The sequence below is a fragment of the Amblyomma mixtum genome, chromosome 3 (assembly GCF_055824585.1).
Source record: "Amblyomma mixtum isolate Tamu chromosome 3, ASM5582458v1, whole genome shotgun sequence".
Taxonomy (NCBI): domain Eukaryota; kingdom Metazoa; phylum Arthropoda; class Arachnida; order Ixodida; family Ixodidae; genus Amblyomma; species Amblyomma mixtum.
The window spans coordinates 43,024,439-43,049,302 of record NC_143014.1 but is presented as its reverse complement, the minus strand read 5'-3'; the positions used below and the strand labels follow the sequence as shown (position 1 = coordinate 43,049,302).

The following is a 24,864-nucleotide window of genomic DNA, read 5'->3' as shown; positions in this document are numbered from 1 at the left end:
AATACTGACCTTTTTTGGTTGAAACCGAATTTCAAAAACTGAATTAGACATACTTTGTTTTTTTCACCTACCCCATACACACAACTATGAGTGGCACACATTACCAATTCTCTGGACAAATGAAAGTGGCAAATCTCCAAGGTTATTCAGTACAGTGCTCTTGCTTAAAGGGCCACTGCCCAGGGTCCGGACATTTTTGAAAAACAAGCCCACTGCATAGATGAGGCATCGAAGATAACCTCTGCAAAATACTAGAGCCATGCGCGCCCCGAAAAGCTGCGAAAATCCAAATCAAAGCCCGTTCGTTCTTTCCTTCCTTCAAAAACGGGCCCGGCCCACTACTCTGCACCCCGCTGACGTCAAGGGGGGCTACTTTCGCTAAAGGCACTCCATTGGTGCATCGTTCTGACTGACGGGAGAAGGTTGGGCGTAGCCTTGGCGTCGCGTCGTCTGCACAAGGCTTTCCGCAGCGCCTTCTGTTCTGGCTCATGCCTACAAACCCGCATGAAGGAACAAAAAAAAAAAAACTGCTGAGGGAGCGTGCGGCGACAGCCTTGAACCCTAGCCATAAAAAGTAAAAAAATAGTAAAACTGAGGGAGTTGGGTGATTTTGCCTTGCCGAGCCTACTCGACGAGGAGCGGGAGAGAAGAATTTCGAGGAGGGAATGGAAGGAGAGGAGGCTCGCTCAAAGAGAGGTAGAGAGTGTCTGCTGCGCTGGGGTGGGCACGGGGCCTTTAAGGAAATTCCAACATTTACAGGTCACAAATTTTTTCTTCACATCATGCATCAAAGGCTTGCGCTGCAACAGCACAATTTACACAGCTTCGAAGTCTGTGTACCAAACATTATGAGCACTCGAAGTTCAATGCAATGAGGTATGTAAAGCAGTTTATTGCTTTAAACAGTGGCTGTAACAAAAGCCAATAAAATGACTCTTCATAGTAAACACTGCTTAAACACTGCAAAGTAGACCCCACAGCAAGCTAGACAGATGGCACAATGTGCTCACAGCTTACAGAGCAGGGCATTTCACAAATTACAAGCAGATGCACCTATAGGCACAGTGATAATCCATTCAGGGAATTTGAGGAGCTAATGTAGCAAAAACTACATTTTTACAGGCTTTCAGGACGTTGCAAGAACCAAAATTCTCAATTTTTTCCAAACAGCCAGTGACTTGAAGCTGCTGCAAGGAAAGGGGCCTGAAATACAGATGTTTGAGTCTGAGGGAGTTTTCGGTTACAGCATGGACCACCACCGTACAGGCACACCTCGTACAGTCTGTATCACCCTTGTGCACAGGACTCTAGCAGTGAGGTCCATGCAATAAAAAATAAAAAATTGAGGGGGCACTTTGTCTAAAGTGCGTAGAGGCGAAAGCGTTGTTCGCACCACTTTGCCTATGTGACACTGGTGACGTCACCACTGGATGACGGCACACATAATTGATGACGAAGTAATGACAAATTACTAATTAATGACTAATTACTGTTAATAACGCTCCAGCTTCGCCTTTAGGAGTGGAATGCGACAGTGTGTTGTAGTGCTGCCAGGGAGTCCACGGAACGCCACCACCCGTTCGGTGCAATGCCTTGCCCTTTGAACGTAACGCTTTTTGAGGAAAGGAAATGGCGCAGTAATTCTCTGTCATCTCGGTGGACACCCGGACCGCACCGTACAGGAAGGGAAGAACGCCACCACCCGTTCGGCATGATGCCTTGCCCTTTGAGCGCAACGCTTTTTGAAGAAAGGAAATGGCGCAGTAATTCTGTCATCTCGGTGGACACCCAAACCGCACCATACAGGAAGGGAAGAACGCCACCACCCGTTCGGCGCGATGCCTTGCCCTTTGAACGCAACGCTTTTTGAGGAAATGGCGCAGCAATTCTCTGTCATCTCGGTGGACACCCGAACCGCACCGTACAGGAAGGGAAGAACGGCACCACCCGTTCGGCGCGATGCCTTGCCCTTTGAACGCAACGCTTTTTGAGGAAAGGAAATGGCGCAGTAATTCTCTGTCATCTCGGTGGACACCCGAACCACACCGTACAGGAAGGGAAGAACGCCACCACCCGTTCGGCGCGATGCTTTGCCCTTTGAACGCAACACTTTTTGAGGAAAAGGAAATGGCGCAGTAATTCTCTGTCATCTCGGTGGACACCCGGACCGCACCGTACAGGAAGGGAAGAACGCCACCACCCGTTCGGCATGATGCCTTGCCCTTTGAGCGCAACGCTTTTTGAAGAAAGGAAATGGCGCAGCAATTCTGTCATCTCGGTGGACACCCAAACCGCACCATACAGGAAGGGAAGAACGCCACCACCCGTTCGGCGCGATGCCTTGCCCTTTGAACGCAACGCTTTTTGAGGAAATGGCGCAGCAATTCTCTGTCATCTCGGTGGACACCCGAACCGCACCGTACAGGAAGGGAAGAACGGCACCACCCGTTCGGCGCGATGCCTTGCCCTTTGAACGCAACGCTTTTTGAGGAAAGGAAATGGCGCAGTAATTCTCTGTCATCTCGGTGGACACCCGAACCGCACCGTACAGGAAGGGAAGAACGCCACCACCCGTTCGGCGCGATGCCTTGCCCTTTGAACGCTACGCTTTTTGAGGAAAGGAAATGGCGCAGCAATTCTCTGTCATCTCGGCGGACACCCGAACCGCACCGTACAGGAAGGGAAGAACGCCACCACCCGTTCGGCGCGATGCTTTGCCCTTTGAACGCAACGCTTTTTGAGGAAAGGAAATGGCGCAGTAATTCTCTGTCATCTCGGTGGACACCCGGACCACACCGTACAGGAAGGGAAGAACGCCACCACCCGTTCGGCGTGATGCCTTGCCCTGGGAACGCAACGCTTTTTGAGGAAAGGAAATGGCGCAGTAATTCTCTGTCACCTCGTTGGACACCTTAACCGTATTGTACAGGAAGGGAGGAAGTAGGAGTGAAAGAAGAAAGAGGGGTCGTAATGAAGAAACTGAAAATTGTATTTGTGACGGGTGTCCACATATCTCGTTGGACACCCGTCAAAACGCGGACACATCTGCAGACACCGCTGCTAATGACAGTATGAAGCATTAAAGGCTTTCACCTTAAAAAGCAGCCCATGGTTTCCGAGCAAAGTAATCTTAATCATCTTGCTTGTAAGTCTATGAGGCTCTACTTATGCACAAGTGTTGATTATAAACCGTAGGAGTTGCTACAAGGTGTAGAAGTTGATGCGGCAAAGTGCGCCACTCAAGCGCTCTACACAGGGCTGACGCGGACTGTACGCGCTTCTGGCACATTAGCAAAACAAATTTTATGGTAAACTAAAGCAGGCAGAACCTGCTAGCCGAAATGATCCACCTCTGAGTGACTGGTGGTCAATTTCAAACAGAACTACACAAGTCATGCAAACCTAACAAAGACTACACAACCGCTGAATATTAGACTGCCTGTGGCCCTACAAACCCGCCAAGCACTTTTATGTTACACAGGTATTTACAGAAAGTTGGTTGGTTTATTGGGGGTTTAATGTCCCAAAGCGACTGAGGCTATGAGAGACAGAAGGAGTGAAGCCACCAAGTTTGGAGGAAAAAAGAAAGCCATAACAAGAAAAACATCAGCACTATGCTTTGCAAAAATTATAAAAGCATCCCCCAATCTCAAGGTGATGGCAATAATAATATGCCGCAATAACAAAAAAAATTGATGTAGCATGTGTTGCTCCAAACAACAGAAGCATAAAACAGCAACAAAAGCAATCCTGAGCTTGGCATAAAAATTTGCCAATATAATGCAAGCCAAAAGGTCACCACTGTTTAAGAGAAAGCCCCACCAGTATATACATAGACCACTATAGTATAGACCACTTAGGACTCTGTACACTTTAAATATCATTCCTACACAGCACCTCACATCTTCAGGCAAATAAGTTAAAATCGGTCCAGGCACTATCCACCGCAATGCTGAGGATGAGGCGCCGACAAGGGGAAAACACCATAAGGTCCACAGATGTCAGTAGCGATGGTGACCCTGGATTTTGGTCTTCGCTGCCTGCAAGAGGCTGTCGAAGTCTAGGCTGTTGACATGCGGTTCTCGCTGGATGTAGTAATACTTCTCATACTGTGAATCTGAGGAGGAAAAAAAAAGATGTTACGCTGTTAAGCACAGTAGCCTGAAACATAGCAGCACATATTTTCCCCCTTCCTCTGACGTTAGAATACCTTTTACTGGTAGCAAGCTTTGCATTTTGCAGTACTTCAAACAAAAAAAACCGCAAGAGCGTTAAAAATGCATATCTTGACCAGAAAATTCAATGATGATGTTTACACTAGAAAACAAGCCCACAAAAGTATGATTCCAGAGGCGACCTGCACTGCCGTGACAATTGCCATACTTCACTGGCCTCTGTTCATTCATGCTGGCTGGCTTTTGCAGCAAGTTTCTCTTGTTGATGACCAATGACAACTAAATGCACACCACTTTCCAGCATAAAAGTGCTACTCTTGCACCCCCAGTAAAAGCACTGATAGACACAAGAACATTACTAGATTCTAACAGCGTACCTTTATACATACCCAATGAAGAGCCATTCCACAAAACAATGCTATACATCTGGCAGGTCTACTACCTCCTTAAGTTGGTTTCAGTCACTGTAGTGCTTCTACACCACTTTTAAGTGTGAAAGACATGGTAAAGCTTGTTTCTGGAGTGCCACGCAATAGTCTTATGCAATTGCAGCAATTGTATAGATGCATGGCATAACGAATTTCCACAACTGACCTAGATCTGCCCAGTTGGTTCGACAGAACTGCCGACGCCCACCAAAACAAAGGTCAAAACGAGGAAGCTTGGGGTCATCGTTGCCATCTGAAGAGAGAGAAAAAAACTTGTAGTCTGGGATAAGCTTTCACACTTCACTCCCCATCTAAGTTGCTTCAAACTTACGTTCCACAGCCTCATATGCATCAGCGCCTCGTAGGAAGGTCACAAACCCGTAGTTATCCCTACACAAAAAACGCATGCTTAGTGACTGCCCATTCCAGACAATGGACTAAATTATGAATGAGCAGCCAAGCGAAGGAAACTAACCCATGATCCCTGAAATGCACGCTGACTTCCTCGATACGGCCAAAGCGAGCAAACCTCTCACGAAGGTCAAGGCGAGTAGTACCTTCAGGGATGTTGCCTACATAAATGACACGCCTTTCCTCCTGCAAAAACAGAGGAAAAATTGCATCATTTAGCAAGAGTCCAGAATCTACACTCTCACTTCCAAGGGACTCTAAGAGCTCACTGATTAACTCAAGGAATGGAAGTAGTTGTGGCACTCAGTTGCAATGAAAAGTGCATTGAAGCAGTTGCATGGCCAGTCTCTATGAGATAGAAAGTCTAAATCTTGTCTCACTTGCATAAACCATGTTTTGAACAAAACACACAACATGTCAAAAAATGACATAGCAAGTACTAATAAAATCACCACCCTCCCGATAGGATACACCTGGAAATAATTTTGCCCATTAGTGAAAGAATCAAATTTTTGGTCCCTGCTTATGAGCACAGTTGCCATGCAACAGCGGCAACTTCCAAGTTGCACTGGCACGACAAATGATTGTTCCAGAACTGGTGTGCCTTCAAGACTATTCTGTAGCCCTGTATACAGTGAAAAAGGCTATGGAGCAACAAACAGTTGCTGAACAGAGCGCATTACGGTAGTTATTTGTGCTCCGCTACTTTGCAGCTGGTCCAACAATACTTGGCATTGCATACGAGTGCCAATACTGCTTCTTCAGCCAACTAGTGAGCAATTCGAGGGATTGAAGTTATATACGGGCCTAGTATAATGTACCTACAAGGCATCCTCACATGCACGGGCTCAAGCATTGACATGAGAGTTCTGGACAACCACGGTGTGGTTTGTGCCCTGTGTCAAATTGAAACTAACTGCACAGACAGCAACCCCATACTCTGAAGGAAGAAAGAACGTGGCAAGTCAATGGAGAATGCGTATGCATCATTGCATTAGTATACCAAACACGACAATAAAAAGTAATAAACCCATGGTTGAGTCTGCCAAAGAGGGAACAAGCTGTAACATCAAGCCCAGTTTTTGCACAATATATGAGCACCTGACAACAGTGTACAGTTCAGCAGCCAGCATGATATGTTCATTTGGTGGAGACAAAAGAAGGATACACTAACCACCAGCTGTGGCACTAAGAGACCAAAACAACACTCTTTTGAAATAGAAATGATCAGAAAGTAGTTAACTGAATGAATATTTCTCAAACTACTGCACCTAGCAGCTGCCGGTCAAAGCTCTCAAAATACGGGATAAGACATCAGCATGGACTGCATAAAATTGAACGCGTTTGGCGTGCTTTTGCTTCATAGTACAGTTCATTTCATTCGGCTTCCTCGCGTCCACACTGCAAGATTTTTGCTTGAATCTCGTGGTTGTATATTTTGGGTGACTACTTGCCTGATTCAGTCAGAATTAATAGGAAATCCCTGTAGTCAGTAGTGACGGCAAACCAAAAAAGCAATATTTTGCAGAGACTGTAGCAGTAGCGCCACCTCAAGCCCTCCAGAGGAATGAGCAGGCAGGGATTCCTGAACTATGCACTGCCACCTCGTAGGCAGGTGTGCACAGAGCGCGGTCCGACACCCACTCACAAAACGCCCAAAATATGGCCATCCACTCAAAAATAACTGGAATGATTACTGTATACTTCGATAATTTATCCTACGAATGAAAATCTAGCGCTTTCTCAGTATTTACAGATTTTTATTCAGTATCCCTTTAAGGCTCATTAAGGCCACAACTTCCCCGGGGAAAAAAAAAAAAAATCTGGACCATCGAAACATTACGGCAGTCCTTTCGTGCCAATCCAAGATTTCCAGGGGCAAAAAAAAAAAAAAAAAGTCGAAACTCTTAGGTTATATGATACTTCATCTGCCAGACCATATGCCTGCTACTAAACATTCTCAAGTTTTTGTAGACATTAATGCAATAGATCACACAAGACGAATATTCGCTCTAAATTTGCTAGTTCCCTTAGTGAGGGTTAACCAAACAACCATGCATTTCACCACGGAGCACACTGTCTATACTAGATTCTAATGTGCACCTTTTTTTGGCAAAACTCGTCTAAGAATGGTATGCACGTTAGAATTAAGTAAGAAAATTAAACTATGTCAGCAACACCCTACTGTCATCGGCATCACAAAAATGTTGGCTTGGTACTTCTAGTGCATGCATCGATACAGTAAAAGCTCATTTCAGCCCAATTAATTTAGAAAATCTGGATAATTGGAACAGCTGGTTCGGTTCCAGCCAGAGCCCATGTAAGCCTATGGCATTAGGTGCTTGCTATTTCGAACCTACGAGTCTCGCATTGGGTGATTCGAACAGCTTCATGAAGGCAGCTGTGTCCAGGTATGACTGGCCCCGCAAGTGGTTGTCAACATAACCCTACATAGCCCCAGAGCACAGAGTTCACCGCGCATTCTCGACGTGCACGCAATGGAAGGCTTGGAGAAAAATAGACGACTCCCACCTCCAAGAACAGTTTAACCGATTAATTTCGTCTTCCCGAGCTTTGCACCAGCCCTCGGAGATGGCAGCTATCGGCTGCGCATCAGCCAGCCAGACCGCAGCTGTGCACTATTTAGGACGCTTATTCGTGCCTCTGCAAGTTTCTCTCGCTTCCGTCTGTATAGTTCTTCCAGTTCACTGAAAACTGTGCACACGTCACGTGACGTAGTGTGCTTTACAATCTAAGACATTGCATTCTTTCTTACTGGACCGTGAAAAATAGGTGCATGTTAAACTCTAGTAAATATGGTACATGCAAGTATACACATTTATCTTCAAAAATGGCCATATTAAAAATGGCCATATTGAGCGAGGGATTGTTTACATGTCAAAACACAATGGGCGACAGGCACACCAGAGTGGAGGACTTCGGAATAATTTTGACCTCCTGGGTTTCCTAATGCTCACTCCAATATCAGCACACAAATGCTTTGGTAGCCGTCATGACTGAGACTGAACTTGCAACCTTGGTCTCAACAAGTGAACCCCGTAGCTACCGAGCCACCGTGGAGTGTCTTGCAATTGAGTTTCAGCAACAAGATCCAAATGTTGAGTGTGACGGCATAGTTCCAGCTAGTGCAAGACTGTGGAGCCAGACCTTGTTCAATACATTTTATTCCATACAAGCAGCAAATGCTCAAGCTTCAATCTTCTGATGAAAACCAAATAAAGAGCTTGCAATGCATTGCCATGCATCTAACTGCGAAAAGTAAACTGGTTTTATGGATTCATTTGAAGCTGGCTAATCACTGGGCTAAATTTCCAGTGTTAATGCACAGAAACAATGCAGTGCAACACATAGCAAACTGATCCACAAAGTTAGCAAGTTAATTCAACTGACCTACTGTCATAATGCCGCCGACAACTGGATTGCACCTGGCACAGCAGGGTACAATGTCATCTCATCAGATTATGCACTTTTTACTTCTTGCCATTGTCTGAATGCTTCTAGTGATTTATTCTGGAAATTATCTGGATAATTTGCCACAAGAAAACATTTTTTTCTGCTTTAAATGATACTGGTTCTCCCTTTAATGAGTTTTTTGCTCTTTGAAATGTTTGTAATCTTGTTGGACAAAAATCGTCTGAAAAACAGGTCCACAGATTCATGTGTAATTGTTTGTTTTTGATGAATTACACTGTTAGACAGCGCTTCTGTTGCTTTTGTTAAATGTGTACGTTTTCTCTGCATGTGGTGCAGTTTTTCTTGACGCTAGGAGCACAGTCAGGCAATCTGTTACTGTCTTTTGAAATAGCCATGTAATGTCAGACGCAAAACACACAAATAGCCATCAGCAGGTGCAAATGCAGGTGCAAGGAGATGGACCTTATGCCATGACAATAGGTCAACACTGTTTACTGGAGGGGCTCCTATATTTGCCACCTCATCCTTCACGAGTTGCATCAGACTATACTCCTACCCCTTTTAAAGTGCTAATTTGGGAGCTGCATTCCTTGCAGCAGTTGATATTTACACTGCTCTCAAATGAAAATTCCCTGTACGTTTAATGACTAACGTATGGTACGCATTTATTAAGTGGATTGGTTTGTCATGCAAGTAAATACGGTAATAACCAAGCATCCATGTACCACCTGGCACAAGCCACTTAACTCCAGCAAAGAGCTCCTGTACTGCAACTCATACTTTCACACCTGAGACCCCCAACTGTGATGTTTTCTTCCTCGGAGGGAGCTACACTTGTATCACCCACACCAAAAAAACCAGAAAAATGCCTTTGCTATATACCAGTTGTCATGTGCTGCAGGGCCCATGTATGCTCAAGTAAACAAGCAGCACACACTGAAAACCCACCTTCTGATCAGGAATTCGGCGACGTGGTGGGGAAGGCATAAATCTCTGTGGTTCCCTGTGCCGGTGCTGTGGCCGCCATGAGCTGCGGCAGTCACGGGGCCGCCGGGACGACCTCGAGCGCCGCCGCACTGAGCCATCAGAGGAGCCACATGAAGAGCTTCTTGAAGACGAACTGGAGCGAGATCGCCGCCGCCGAGGTGACCGCGAAGAACGCCTTGACAAGCTGCGCTTCTGCGAGCGGTAGTTCCTGGTTACAGACGGAGACCTGGACACACGTCGCACCACACCACGCTCATGTTTGCTTGAGCGGTTCTCAGTCTTAGGGTTGCTCTTGGCTGCTGTGCAGTAATCATGGTCGGGAGTGGCAGCCGGGCATGGCGCAGTGTTTGTAGCTGCATCATTCTTTGTAGCTGGTCGACTCCGTTCAGGAGGCTGAATCAAGATTGGGCTCCGCTTCTTTGCAGAGGCAGCCTTCATTCGGTCTAGCAGAGAACTGGAAACTGAGAGAAAAGATATTGGGAGTTGAAATGCATGACCACCTTTACACTACAATCCTGCCACTACACAAGCCACTCAAAAAATGCACTGACATCAACATCTCCACTTTTGTTTCCTCCTCTTACAGTCACTGTGAAGTAGCAGGCTAGGGTCATGTTTCCTCTGGCTAATTTCTCCACCTTCCCTTTCATTAAAGTTCTTTCTACTATAAAAATGGAATTGATTGGGACTAAACTTTCCCAAGAAAAAGAAATGAAGTCGATTACGATTTAAAACCTTAAAAACAAGCGAATGTTGTGGTCTGAATAGACATCACGCTACTCCCACGAGTGAAACTAAAGAGATAGCACAAACAGCTGTTGACAAGCCATCAAAACATAAGTAAAGCCTGTTTCACATGCAAGTGAGAACGGTAGCAAATTCTGCCACCACGGCAGAATTAAATATTTGAGTCGTCGCAGTGGTGAGCAGTGAGGTTCCAACAAGTTGGAAATTTTTGCTGTGATGCACCGCTCAATCGCTTGCATGTGAACAAGCCTTAAAGGGGCCCAGAAACAAAATCTAAGTTAACTGTTTTGCCTGTTGATCGCATACAGTGAGTTACAATGGTCCTATTAGCATCGGTAACACTGCGTATATTCCGTTTTTTAATATTTTAATGTCCTCCCAAAAACAAATTCATGGCTCTGATGGTGTCTCCACACAGTAGCGGGTTTTAGCAGCGGATATGACATCACCTGGCGCGAGCTTGATGATTAGACAAACAGTAAATATAGTGCAAATTGTGTGAATAAATAGAGACAAATTTTGTCACCTGTCGGTGTTCTATATTAGATCGACAAAAACTTGTTCATCTTAGATAAAAGCCCTGCAAAGCAAGTAAAATAAAAATACACCACCAGGGGCTCTGGCATGGAAACGACGCTGCCAGTCTCAGCAAGAACGAGTTAGAGAGAGCAGGCAACCATGGAGTACAAACTTCCGCGACGTGCTCTGGCAGGCTGTTTTGATTGGTTGCGCCAGGAGCCGTCATTGGGAGAGTGAAATAGGAGTGGGAAGCCCCGCCAAAATCGAGTTGAGGGTAGCGTTTTGTTTGCTTGTATTTTGGAATTTCTTCACTGAATAACTCCGGTTCCTGTGCATCGATTCCTGTAATTCTTTTTGAGTCAGCATCTATGTGACATAAAGAATCCACCTGAAGTATAGCCGGTATCCCCCCAAGCAGTGTTTCGCAGCCCCTTTAAAGGGACACTGAGGAGAAACTGAAGTTGGCATGTATCGACAGAATACCAGCTCCTGATTACAAAAACGCCACTCATACTAACAATAAAGCTCTTGTAACATAGAAAAGAGCAAGAACCAAAATACAGGTATCGCCGCCGCAGGCCAAACTCGCAAGTGCAAGCGTGATGATGTCATAGGACAAGACAGTGTTGCTAGAACCAATAGTTCCAGCAACACTGGGACACGAGAAGCCACGAATCACTGAGGCGCAGCCAATGCATGCGCAAATCTCTTTGACATCGCCAGATGGCGCCACGTACCCGCAGCTACTAGGGTGCCTCGATGCGCGCCCGAGAGCGGGCGCGCATCGAGGCACCCTAGCAGCTACGCGCGCGCCTGCAGCATCGGGACCAATCAGCGCCTGCTCACCGGCGGTAGGCGTGCTCCCGGTATTCCGCTAACGATAACAAGGTACTCGGTATGCTACGCCGGAACGACGAAAAGGGGCATGCATCTCCATGTCCCTGGCTGGCTCCCCCTCTCGAGTCGAGGGAAAGAATTTCAAGCCGAGAAGAAAAGCAGCTGGGGGGAGCTGAAAAGACGAATTAAACCGCGAAGAAAAGTTCGGGGAACACTAAGCTGTGAAGAAGAGTCCCCGAGAGCCCCGCGTTCCTACGTGCCTGTGGCTCGATCCACCTGATGTCCAGGTGGCTTTTTTCTACCTCTAGCAAGTGGCGCTTGAAGTCTTTTCATTCTTTTTTTGGTTTGCTTTTGGACAGGCGGACGCCCGTTCCAAAGGGACTAGCCCCACTTTTTATTTTTTTGTCGCAACCTGTTCTGATCAGTTCCTCTGTTGTCGCGAAGCACCTGCTTCGCCTGCTTGGGGAAACAGCGCACTGTCGGTGTAGAGCACACAGGAGACAACAGACTCGACCGACGCCATGTTGGAAAGTGGCGACGCATCACTACCTCGAAGCAGGCCTCCGCAGAGCTGTGTCCGTACGGGCTTCGTCTGGTAACATCACCAGTGATTGAAACACTCCCTACCATTTAAATATACCTGTCCAAACCATGTTTTTAGTTGCAATGCTTATTGTTTTGATTAATAGTCATACACTCCTCAAATATTCGAGGGACTATTCGCTGTGTTTCTGCAGTCCTGATTGGACGAGAGAGCTCTACCTTCCGTAGTGCTGCAAACATCTTGTGAGACGAAGTAGAGCACGGACAGATATGGGCGCCTCGCCGAGGTTCGCTAGCATCTCCTGCAGTGCGCATGCGCAGACTGGTTCTGGCGTACGCCAAGAGCGCCGACGCTGAGCGCGTACGCCCAGGAAGGGCCCTTGGAGTTGGGGCTTAACGCTGGCAAAACGCCGGTGCAAACGTAAACGAAGCGACGGCCGCAATAGACGATAGATATTTTTTTTCAACGTGCGGCCGGCGGTAGCTTTCTTTTCGGCGGCTGCTGGGCCACCAGAAATCAAGGAGTCTGCGTTACGTCATGTTTCACGTCACTTAGTCCTGTGTCGTCATAAGAGAGTCCCAAGTTTGAATTAGAGCGGCGGGAAAAACCCAACTTCGAATCCGAATTTCTTAGAAATAAATGCATCTTTCACTGCCGGCAAAGTGGCAACAAAGCCATGAAATGCCGAACTATCGGATTTTGCTATAAAATAAATATTAATAGAGCTCTCCTCACTGTCCATTTAAGGCAACATTTCAGCTAAAATAATAAATATTCAAAGAACATGCAATATTGAGGAGCAATATAGAGAAGAATGCCAAAACATACCAACAGGTGCCCCCTCAGACTTCTTTGGGCTTTTCTCCGGTGTAGGTTGTGGGCTCGACTTTGTGGGTGTGCTGGGCTCTGTGCTCTGAACAGACTTGTCATCATCAACTGACACAACATCCACTTCATCTTCCTCCTCTGACTCTATTTTTGGAACTTCCTTGATCCAGCCAGGCACCTCACTCACCCACTTTACATTCTCTTCAACCTCCTCCTCTAGGGAACTTACTTCTGTAAGATTTTTGCCCCAAACCGGGCTTTGCTGCACCCAGCACGCCACGTCAGACTCGAAATCAGTCGCTGGGTCGAGAAGTTCAAATGGGAGGTCCGACTCAAAAAAATCCTTATCGTCATCTTCTAGAAGAGGTCCTGACAGAAGGTCAAAGTAAACTTGCTCCATATTAGTACAGTTGACAAAGTTGTTCATCTCCATTGAATACATTTGTCGCCGGCGTCTGCAAGAAAGGGGTACGGGCAGCTGGATAAGACACATGCCAAGCACAAAAACAGCGAGTAAAGGTTTCCCTAAGATTAACGCGATAGCTGACACTTTCGTTGGTTATGATAACGAATATGCCAGCTCTTCAGGCCGTTGTCAGCTCCTGAGCGCAGTGCTGCGACAACGCTGCACGAGGGGGAGGCGATCCGGACGCAACGCACGCGCGACGAGACGGAAAGACTGAAAGCACGCGGAGAAACAGTCGACATAATGCTTGTGGTCAGTTGCCGCGCCCGTAAAGCCAATACTAATGGAGAACAGCATCTCCTGTAAATGGGGGCATCCACGTGTATCCCAGTATGCCGGCATCGACTGCTGCGCACGCGGCGTCCGAGAATGGCATGCGCAGTTAAAGAGCGCTAAGCGTGCCTCGATGTCACCCTACTAGACACACCCAACTACATCGTTTATTCTTTCCAGACAAGCAAGTAATATACCTGATCCACTGCCTCACCCAGCATTAGGCTGTCTTATCATTTAGACAGCTTTTAGGGTCCGCGCACTGGATGATCCGGAGACCAACAATATGGCATCGGACGGACCGGCTCCACGTGTGAACAATCCGTGTTCCGGACACCCCCACTTGAGATCAGCCCATCCGTATTTACCGCAGGCGCAAAGCAAAGTCGCTTTGTGCTTCAGCACAGAACAATTAGCAGAATGATCCGTATTTCAAGAGTTACAAAACGCCGAATAAGCCTAAAGTGTTACACGTGTTCCGGCGGCAGTTAAAGGGAGCGCACAGCTACTGCTAAGTAACGCGTGCCAATGAAACCCATGACTTGGAAAATCACAGAACAGTCAGCCACTTACATTTACGGCGAAGTAGGCGTCAGCTACTGGGATTATACATTGGATACCTCGGGGTAGTAGAAGCACGTGCTTTCGCCCCGTTGACGGGAAGACAGAACTTAACACCCGTCCTATCCGTGCACTGCGCTTCTGACGCACTCCAAGAGGTGGCGGCGCAGTGCGTCAACCGGGCCAACGCGGCGCTTCCACTGGCCCCCGTCAGCCACCGTGTCTGACTCCTCCGCTCTCGCGCGCGCGCGCGTTTTCCCGCTCGCGTCCACGCATGCGTCCTCGCATGTTTCCCTCTCTCCCCTCTCACATCCGCCATCCGCCCACATGCTCGCCTGCTCCCTGCTCACTGCACGCCGGGGCGCTGCGGTCGCTTGCGCTTCCATGCGTTCCCTCTGTGAGTCGCGTGAGTCATTGTTGTGTGCTGCGCCAGTTCCCTTGTCACTTTTTTCTCTTGTAACTGGTATTTATGAGCGGAGTGGTTCTGCCCTGAACTGTTAAGGCTGTACTGACGTGTAAGTTTCGCTGGTGCACTGTCTGCACACACGTTGGCGACCCGTAGGGGCCCTTTGTGCGAGTCGAGCATCATTCTGTTGACACCGCATGCCGCACACGTGTTGCTATGTGATGTGTTTGCCGGCTTCACGTGTGCGCGCAAAATGCCTGCTATGCGAAGTCAATTTTGATGAAAGTACATGACGTGCTACAAGCGTTTAACGCAAGTGGGCTTCCTCGTATTGCTATTTTCATGCCGATTCATGAGAGGGACGCGTGAACGGTACTGTTCGCTCTCAGAACTCGAAGTTTACCTCCTCGATAGTGTAGAAATGCCAGTGTTCTAAAGCTGCCGGTACCGGCTTGCAGCGGAGGTATGCATTGACTCGTGCATTACACGAGGAACCATCTGAGAACTCCAGCTCCAGAGTCATGCCACTTATAGAATTATTAGCTGCCAAAGCGTGTTTGCCGCGAAATGTTGGCCTGTTAAAAAGTTTTTGTCGTTGAAACAGATCACATCATTGCATTGAGGACATTATTTCCCGCCGATTTCATTTTAACGTGGACGGTTGCACAAGATGTGCTAAAGAAACAAATAGTGCACGCTTTAACGCCTTCCGTTTCTAACAATGAAATTTTCAGGCTGAGGAGTAGAGAGCTACTTTGGTCACTGATAACGAAAGGCTGCAATGACAAGCAATAACAATGTGCATGATGTATTGTTGGCATCGCGAACTTTTAAGAGTTCAGTAAAATCTGTGTAGCCCTGTATCTTAACACTGAAGCTGTATGGCCAGTGAACTAATAGTTTACACACCAGTAATGTATAATTGTACTACTACAGCTAGAAAATTTCACCTTGTTAAAATCAAAAAGAAAAGACGGGTAAAGGTACTATGTGAGGACTGGCTCATTTGCAATAGAGTATGCAATGATGCGTTTGCTTTTTTGTACCATTTAAATGCCTGCTTTCATAGTGACACTTGAAATTAGGCTGCATTGTCTCTTTGCACTAATGGCAAAATACTGTGTCGCTAGGTCTTGCAAGAAAATATGCTGTCCGAAGGCCTTTTTATTTTAACCAGTGTTTCAACTAATGCATGAAATACTTTGCACTGTTTTTTTGAGGACTTGAGCCTACTCCTTATTTCAGGTTTTATATCTTAAATTATGGTTGAAGAGAGTAGGATATTTATGGGAATAGGATGAATAGTTGGGCTGATGATGGTTATGTACAGCCTTTGTCAGAAATAAAGAAACTAAGTGGTTTACTTCAAAGCTGTGTAATAGTACCTTTGTAGCATTCACGCAGGTCCTAATTTTATGTGAGGCGACGATGAGAGTTCCGCTAATCTTGAAGACATCTGGAACACTGGCGGAACGTAACGAGCCATATGTCATGGCCCAGAAGTAAACCCTTCTGGGCTCTTATATTTTGACAAAGGTTGTAAATTTGCATGGAGCAACAGCCTATTTATTATCTCATCAGTGTTGCTTCTTTTTTTTTTGCTCAGGGACATCATTGTGCGAAGTGGCATTGGTAGTGGAAAGGGGCTATGCTTCAGAAAAGGCTGTTGTGTGTTGCTGCAGCTCTGCTGGTGTTCGCAGAGAACACATGTTGTCAACAGCAGGGTCTATCTCTAGTTACTGGCCAGGATCAGTCTCAAAAGAAGGATGACGAAAAGAGGAACAAGCCTGAAGAAAGTCCAAGGAAAGAGTTTCAGCCTACTGATGAGTGGAAAAAAGTTCAGCCAGGTGAGGGTTTACAACTGGATGTATGTGTAGCGAAAAAAAAAAAAGAAATTTGTGCAGAATTATTTTTTGTGCTGTGTCCTCTCTGTGCTGGTCAGGCCATTGATTAGATAAAGCCCTTAAGAATCCTTGGATTTCCTGTATGCAGTGCAAGTAAGAAATGGCAGCTGAGCAAGAACACAAATCTAACTTCTCCTGTCTGACTATCCAGTGTTCACTTACAGCTAAATGAAGCCTTGTTCAGAGAAGCTTAGCTTAATGAATAGTTCAGTGAAAGTGATTTTCTAGACTACAAATTGCGACACCAAGTTTATTTTGTCAAAATATTTTTTGCTTTTGTAAGGTTGAAATTTTTATTCAAGGGGTGATAGAGCACTTTTCATCAAAGCTATGGCATCTTTGTTGCTGAAGCTTAACCTCTCCTCAAACCATTTCAAGCATGTTGGTGGGCACAGTGAGTGACAGCAAGGTCTGTGCCTGTATCATGCCTGGTGTAGCACTTGCAAAGCTTCTCCCTGTTGGCTAATCATATCTCGTATCATTCTTTTTTTATCTTTGTTTGTCAGTATTGTTGTGAATGTGCTCTTCTCTCCTTGTGTACAAAGGAAGTGTGGAAGTTTTCTTTGATGTTCGTGATAAAAAAGTAGTGCAAGGGAAAGACAGGATTTGCAGTAACACAAGGGTGAGTTGAACGGTTACCAACTCAAAAAGCTTTTTGTGTTAACTTATTTGTTGTGATGTTTCATTTTCCAAGGTTACTGACTCACTTCCATCGTGGGGAGGTGGTTAGGGCTTGAGTCCCCACTGCACTTTTAAATGCAGGTTACTGCAAAAAGCAAAAATAGAACTCTGCTAGTCTTCTTGTGTAGTGGTTTGTTCTGGGCTTGTTAGTTCTTTTTTGAATCTTCACATCTTGCACGAAAGAGTGTACAGATTGTTGTTTTAAGTGAAGAAGTGACTTCAATAACTGTATTGCACTACATTCTCTTCAGCTAGCCAATGAATACAGGAGTTTTTGCGTGCACCATATTATGCCTGTATACCATGCCATATACCCTGCAGGAATTACCGTATACAGATACTGCTCTTGAAACACAAAAGCTCTCAACATTGAAAAATTCTGGAAGTGTTTGCTATTGCTGCTTGGAGGACATAAATCACTGAATGCTCATGCCGGTTATCTGGCTCAAAGCTGAGTTTTCCAATGACACTGTGAGCAGTGTCAGCGCTTTCTTCTGGGTTTGAGAATGGGATCCCATAATGAGTGCATTTTGTTTTAAAAAAAAAAAAAGGGCCCCAGTTCTTTCCCAATGGTGAAATCGCAGCAAGAGCTAAACTGTCCCCCTGCCCATTGCCTCCATGAGTATACCTGCTCCCTAGCCCACTTACACGCATACTGATGCATGTATGCTTTTTAAACCACATATCTGGCATTTTCTGTGCACAACCATTACCTTGCCACATTCACTACCTGTCATTGATGGTGATGGGCATAGTTTGTTTTTAATCTTCCTGACACTGCCACAACGCGTCCAGTAGTATATGATGCTACAGTGCTGTCAATGCTGCATGTGGAAGGCACCGCACCTCTTTCATGAAGTGTCTTAGTTCAACCCCTGCGCTCTTTGAAGTGGTCATACATAGGGGTGCCATGTTAGACTCGTAAAAGGAATCTCGCAGTGGAGCACCTTGTGGACCACTTGAGGATTTTGAAAGTATCCCAAGTTTTCACTTTACCAGGCTTTCTTTCTTAGCAGGGACATCCCAACTATCCTTCCACCCTTTTCTCTCTTCAACTATCTTTCATGTAAAGGTTTTTGCTGTGTCACTGTATGCACCGAGTTCGTTGAGTATCGCTTTTTAGTGACGAGGGATTGAATTCTGTTGCATGTGGCGATGATCAAGCGTTTATTAAATAAAAAGCACTACACTGCTTTCGTCTATCAACTAATGTCACTTATCTTTTCAGGAGAAACTATACCAGCTGGTCTACATGTGCGTATGAACCTTGCAACTGGCCAGACTGAAGCCAAGCTGATTGATGAGTCAGATTCAAAGGGTACACAGCAGTTCCAGAGCTCTGGCAGCCACGACAACCGCTTGCTTCTGGAGCAAGCTAAGGGGGGACCTTCTATTAAGCTTTCTGTAAGCAGTCGTTTGACCAATGGGAAAATCTCGTTACATATATTGTAAGCTGTTCACGTGTGCATTGTGTACGCCAGTGGTGGCGCCAAATGGGTGCAGTTTCTGATTCTTGGGATGTGGTGGAACTAAACGCATATCAGTGTGTGCGATTTGCTGAAAGTATGACTACCTTGGTTTAATGAAACTTGTGAAACCACAAACTATACCTCGTTTATTCAAAGTTGTTTTATCAACTCTTCTGTTGAAAGTTGTGCGTATGGGACCATCCCCCTCAAAGAGTTGGCTGTAAATTCACTGCCTGAAAGGGATGCTTTAACATTTGTTGACAGGTCCCTGTAAATCATTACAGTATCTGCAAAGGAATGTAAAATTGCATCCATATGATTAATGCAAACAAAGCAAAATTGGCAAACAAATATAAATATACAAAGAAGCTGAAAGCCCATCTCAACTCTGCTTGCATTTTGTAGGCCTTTACCCTCTGACCTCATTCACCTAGTAATGTAGTCATGTGGCACTAGGTAGCATGCAGAGTACCCGACTGTGTTGTGGAGATAATTGGTGCATGATAGTGCATTTCAGCCATCAATCTTGTTATTGAGTTCTTTCATTTTAAAATGCTGTAGTTTAAGTGAACATATGCTGCAAAGGGCAAAGCTAAACATCGCGGTAGGCCTTGTAGCAATTTGATGTCGTGTTAGCCCACATTATTACATCTAGGCCGATAATATTTGCAGAAAGCCCCGTTACAGCTGTTGTCACGATGTGGCAGTGCCAGGCCCAGTAATTTAGGATGACCTCGCATATAGCTGACCATTTTGCTTCAGGTGGGCTTTACTAGAAATTGCTGAGAGGAACGCATCTACTTGATAATTTCCGGTGAATGTTCAACTTGGGGGCAACATGAGTAGCAATATCGCCTGACTAAGGAATAAGTTCAGTGATGTTACACTGAATGTTAATTTATGTAACTTGGAAGCATGTGTAAAACAAAATCAGGCAGGGTGCCTAGACGAGGGAACAGTAGTCACATCAGCATAGTGCAGCCTTGTGCAGCGTGATTTCTTTCCACTGGTTGCCATGTTGGATGTAAATGAAAGTCAGCCCTCTTCTTGAACCAGACAGTCGTTGCTGTCTGCAACATATTTTAATTCCAGTCCTGGTGCCTGCTGTGATGGCTTAACAGCTGAAGCTGAGAATGAGGTGGTAGACTAGGTTTCTGGCATTCACATATTAAGTTAGGAGGAAAAAAGCAGAATAGCCTATGGTCTGGGATCTGAGGGCACACTGAAAAACTGAGTTGGTTGAAGTTAATCTAGAGCCCTCCATTAAGATGCTCCCTTACACGGGGCTCACGAATCGTGAAAAAGAAAGAATTGATCCGAGCCATTGCATGTAACCTGAAATCAAAATATGCGGTCTGCGCTTTAGTGGAGGAACATGGCATACTGCCTGTAATTTTCGGCCTATGCACCATAATTACATGTAAATTTCTTTTTCAGCAACTTGCACGCCCTGTAAACTTTTGCCGCCGGGTGTACCACAATGTAGCCTTGTGTTGTAAAAATAATGTAGTCTTCTTTATAGTGATCAGTCCTCTGATGTCATTAGATGGCAAACCACTTGGGCAAGTTGTTTGTTTAGCAGTTCAGAAGGCATAACATGACACTACATGGGAAAGACGACATAGGCCTGTAATACCGTCACATGGGCACTTGTGGGCTCATTCATTCTGTTAAAAGCAGGGGTCCCTTGCTTTCATGGCGAGGAGCTATTTTTCTGAATGTTAGCACGATCCTGTTTAGCATCGAAAAACAAGTTTTAGCTCATTGGAAAAATAAATGTATTTATGTTTCAATGGTATGTGTTGTTAATAGCAGTGATTGTTGGTACGAGTGGAGTGAGCAGAAACATGGTGCGTAAAACGATACTTTCATTTGACTTGCTTGCTTGCAGGACGCATTTCGGGAAAACTGCTGCACCCAAAAGAGAGGGCTTTTGTGTAGCATTTAAATGAAATGTTAATCTCTGTATATGCCCGCCGTGGTGGCTCAGTGGTTATGGTGCTCGGCTACTGACCCGAAAGATGCGGGTTTGATCCCGGCCGCGGCGGCTGAATTTCGATGAAGGCAAAATTCTAGAGGCCCGTGTGCTGTGCGATGTCAGTGCAGGTTAAAGAACCCCAGGTGGTCAAAATTTCCGGAGCCCTCCACTACGGCGTCCCTCATAGCCTGAGTTGCTTCGGGATGTTAAACCCCAATAAACCAAACTAATCTCTGTATATTGAGAGCGGTTTTTGGTTCCAGTGGATAATTACAACCGGCTCTCTAAAAAAGGCCAAAAATGACTCATAATTAGAGGCTCAGTAGCTTCCGATCTAATTGACAAAATGCGTGCATATTTGGCACGTTTGTGGGGCGTGCATATTTTGTTAAGTATGCAAAATTTCTTTAAGCTGCACTTAATAGTTCTTTACTTTTTGTTGTTCAAAGCTGGCAGTCATCGTCAAAACACAACCTACAGCGGTCTGGTACTGTGTTGCAAGACCTCTGTGTGTTGCGCAAGGCGATGGCATTAAATTTTACACAATACTCGAGAACTACTAAGTGGAGCCCAAAAAAATTTTGCACACATAATGAAATATGCACGTCCTACAAATTTGACAAATATGCATGTGTTTTATCAATTAGATTGGAAGCTATCGAGCTTCTAATAAGCATCATTTTTGTCTTTTTTGGTCTTATTTAGAGCGCTGGATCTAAACAACTTTACACCGAGCCAAAAACCACTTTCAGTATATCGTGATTAACATTTCATTTAAATGCTGCACAAAAAGCCCTCATTTTTAGGGCAGTAGTTTTTACCAAACGTGTCCTGCTTGTCGAACGAAAGTATCGTTTTATACACGGCACTTTTTCTTGCTCCACTCTTTCCAACAGTTACTGCTATTACCAATGCATACCATTGAAATGGAAATACATTTATCTTTTCATGAGCTTGAACTTAATTTTCTATCATAAGGGGGAGATCTAGAGCGTTCATGCAAGCATTGTGAAAAATTGCCGGTGTCTGTGAAAGCATAGGACCCCCCCTTACCGCGCCTTAATTGACCATGTTGAGGTCTCTGTGGGCAGTAAAGAAATCATGCATAACACGGCCCATTCATTCAAAGGATCACTTGCTGTCTAACTTATTGCTTGACACCATTCAGAATTGCGAAACAAGGCTCAGTGATTTCAATGGTATTGTTAATGTAGGTTTGCAGTGTAGAATGGGACATGCCTGCAAAGAGGGATGATCAAAGAACACTAGGATAGATAGGGGGCATTGTTCTGCAGTGGACAATGCTGCTGATGATTATGACAGTTTAGTGAGAGTTGTAGCAGCTCATGTGACATGGGCATTAATCTTTTTCCGAGTACCCTGTGGGAAGGTTAGAGGGGTGTGAGAACATAAAAAAAATTGTAGAACAGTTAACTGAACATCCTCCTATATTCAGCAAGATGAGTTGTTGGGCAAGTTGGTTCTCTGCAACATAAAGAAGGGTTGCGTAAAAGAGACATTCGCATGAAAGAAGACAGGATAAGCGCAGTTCTTGTCCGATCTTACATGTGATTGCCCCTCTTGTGCAACCTATCTTTACGCTCCTATATTCGATTTCTTGACCAAATCAAATTAAATATTATTTGAAACCAATTGAGCATGTTCTCAAGATTTCAGATATTTTTCATGTAGTTGGCACGGAGTTCGAATAAGGCACGCCACACTTTCTTCGACGGCTGTTCCGAAGACAGGGCCCTCTGATGCCACACAGCATGTTGCCGCAGTCTGTCTGCATGGGCTGGAGTGTTCAGTGCCGCAGTGTGGTTCATTCGAGTTGCAGCATTCATAATGCTCATACATGGCCTCCAAGATTGGGCAACATGGCATGGATCAGGCAGGTTCAGCTAACCCTGCTTTGATGCCTGATCTCAGACACCATGGCTCATACATAGCTGTCGCCTTTCTCATCTACTGAGGTGTTGCGCTAAGTTATTTGCTGTTGTAATCAGTAGCAACATGTAATTTTCCTTTACATATAACATGACCGTCCTAGAGGTAATATACTAACTTCATGCTGCTTACTTCCAATGGAAATCAGTTTTGTGTCTTTTAGCAGCTGTAGCTATAACTCCATAAGTTAAAGCGCTGTATCGCAGCACCGCTGCTAGCACTTCTCTGTTTTGTGCAGTTGTTCAGTTCATACGAATATTCACAGAAGTAGCGTATATTGGTATGATATTCAATTCTGATGGGATTCGAATCTATTGCTATTTGATTTGTATTCAGTTCAGTTTGTAACAACACCATTCGTATTAGATTTTTTAGCAAAGCTACACTATTTGTATTCAGTTTGGCTTTGAAAAAATACTATTTGCACACCCATAGAAGTTAGTGTTTCTAGATTCATTCTTGCCGGAAAATAAGTAAGAAATGAGGTGGGGGAGGCCAACAGTGCTTCTGGTTTTGAGCCACAATGGTGACTTTTGCAGGAAAAAAAGGATCTTCCATGGAGCATGGATGAGTTGAAGAAAAAGATGTCTAGCCTGAAGCTTGAGGCTAAATCAGAGTCTGAAATTCTTCACAACCTTTTGGAGAACTACCGCAATGCCACTGAAGTTGGCAAGGAAGCTCTATTGCGAGACATGGAATTCCTTGTTCACCAGGTAGGTGTGTTGAGCTCCTGATGTGTCGGCTTGGATCACGCCCTTCAGGCAGATGTTTGATTGCATGTAGCTTTGCGTAAGATCCAGAGCGAAAATTTGGATGCCTTGGCCTCAACTTTGCCTTTTCTTTTAATAATGCGTTAACATTAGAAGCTCTGTGCAAGCGGAAATGGCGACTGCCGTCACATGTGATGCTGTTCAAACTTGTAACGTTATCACATTCTGCCTGCCGGATTGTGAGCAAACTGCCCACCGTGGCAGGTGGCAGTTAAATTAATGATTGGTCACGAGAGCCTTCTCGGGAAGAGCAACCCGAGTCTCACAAGCCCCATCGATGGCTGTGTTTGAAACAGCTACCTTTCAAGGCTGTGGTGCATCGCTTATCTGCTGCACCACTGCATCAGGAGTGCCCCGCCGCGGTGGCTCAGTGGTTACGGCGCTTGGCTGCTGACCCGAAAGACGCGGGTTCGATCCCGGCACCGGCAGCTGAATTTTGATGAAGGCGAAATTCCAGAGGTCCGTTTACCGTGCAATGTTAGTGCATGTTAAAAGAACCCCAGGTGGTCGAAATTTCCGGAGGCCTTCACTACGCCGTCCCTCATAGCCTGAGTCGCTGTTGGACGTTAAACCCCCATAAACCGAACCAAACCAAGTATCAGGAGTGGTATGAGGACTTATAATGATCTGTGAATGTAAAGTAGAGAATGACCAATTCATTATGCATATATGGGCATTAACCCATTAGCTCTATCGCATCATATCCTTAAAGGTGTAGTGAAGAGGAATCTGAACTCGTCTTTTTGCTGCGGGAACTCGATCTACATGTTCCGAGCATTCTTAGAAACTTCGATTTGTTGCCCTGTGTGGCCGATTTTCCTAATTAAATCGAATTAACGTCCAGCTCCCGCCTTTTGTTTTTTTTTTTTTTAATGCTCCCGGTACGGTGGGTGAAGTCGACCAACGCGTGGAGTGCCTTTCAGCCAGCTCTGTGGAGGCTTGCCGCTCTGCCATCGGCGGAGTAATACGTAGTAATCCGTATAAGCAAATAGTCCATGTGTATTTTTATTTCTGCGGGCTTATTTTACGGCTATATTATCTGCGAATGAAACTATTCATTCATGGAAACACAAAAAACAAAATAAAGCGAAAGCAAAGCCTTCACGGAGCTGGATGAAAGGCACTCCACACGTTGGTCGACTCCGCCCACCGTACCGGGAGAATTCAAAAAATAAAGGCGGGAGCTGGACGTTAATTCGATTTAATTAGGAAAATCGGCCACACAGGGTAATAAATCGAAGTTTCTAAGAATGCTTGGAACGGGTAGATGGAGTTCCCGCGGCAAAAAGACGAGTTCAGATGCCTCTTCAGTGCACCTTTAAGGCGGATCTACAGCAGAATCAGCAGCAACAGAAAATGCTAACGCATGCAAAAAGTCCACCGAGGATCGCCTAAAGGGGTTTTGTGGGAAGTGACTGGACAGAAACGCTTTTTGTTCAGAAATGCTTTTCAGGGAACATGGTGCTACTTGTTCCTGGGGGGCTTAAAGCAGTTA

At 45.4% G+C, this 24,864-nt stretch overlaps 2 protein-coding genes across 5 annotated transcripts in view; one reads left to right on the top strand and one right to left on the bottom strand.

Annotated features, from left to right (window-relative positions):
- Window positions 1-872: 872 nt before the first annotated feature.
- LOC149349938 (uncharacterized) lies at window positions 873-14,458 on the bottom strand. Its single transcript, XM_089578917.1, has 7 exons — window positions 14,224-14,458; window positions 12,912-13,366; window positions 9,398-9,897; window positions 5,079-5,200; window positions 4,935-4,993; window positions 4,770-4,856; window positions 873-4,117 (listed from the first exon to the last, which is right to left on the bottom strand). Exons 2-7 carry the CDS (start codon window positions 13,351-13,353, stop codon window positions 4,002-4,004), a joined length of 1,326 nt encoding a protein of 441 aa, XP_089435043.1. The 5' UTR covers window positions 13,354-13,366; window positions 14,224-14,458; the 3' UTR covers window positions 873-4,001.
- A 65-nt stretch (window positions 14,459-14,523) lies between these two features.
- Sil1 (Sil1 nucleotide exchange factor) overlaps window positions 14,524-24,864 on the top strand; it is a 41,703-nt gene continuing 31,362 nt past the window's right edge. For 2 of the 4 annotated variants that reach the window (XM_089578916.1, XM_089578913.1), the window contains exons 1-4: window positions 14,588-14,726; window positions 16,224-16,464; window positions 18,431-18,606; window positions 23,139-23,312. In XM_089578916.1, coding sequence (XP_089435042.1) covers window positions 16,266-16,464; window positions 18,431-18,606; window positions 23,139-23,312 — 549 coding nt within the window. In that variant the 5' untranslated portion in view covers window positions 14,588-14,726; window positions 16,224-16,265. Of the gene's footprint in view, window positions 14,727-16,223; window positions 16,465-18,430; window positions 18,607-23,138; window positions 23,313-24,864 lie in introns of all 4 variants that reach the window. The other 2 variants (XM_089578914.1, XM_089578915.1) reach the window with 2 other exon arrangements.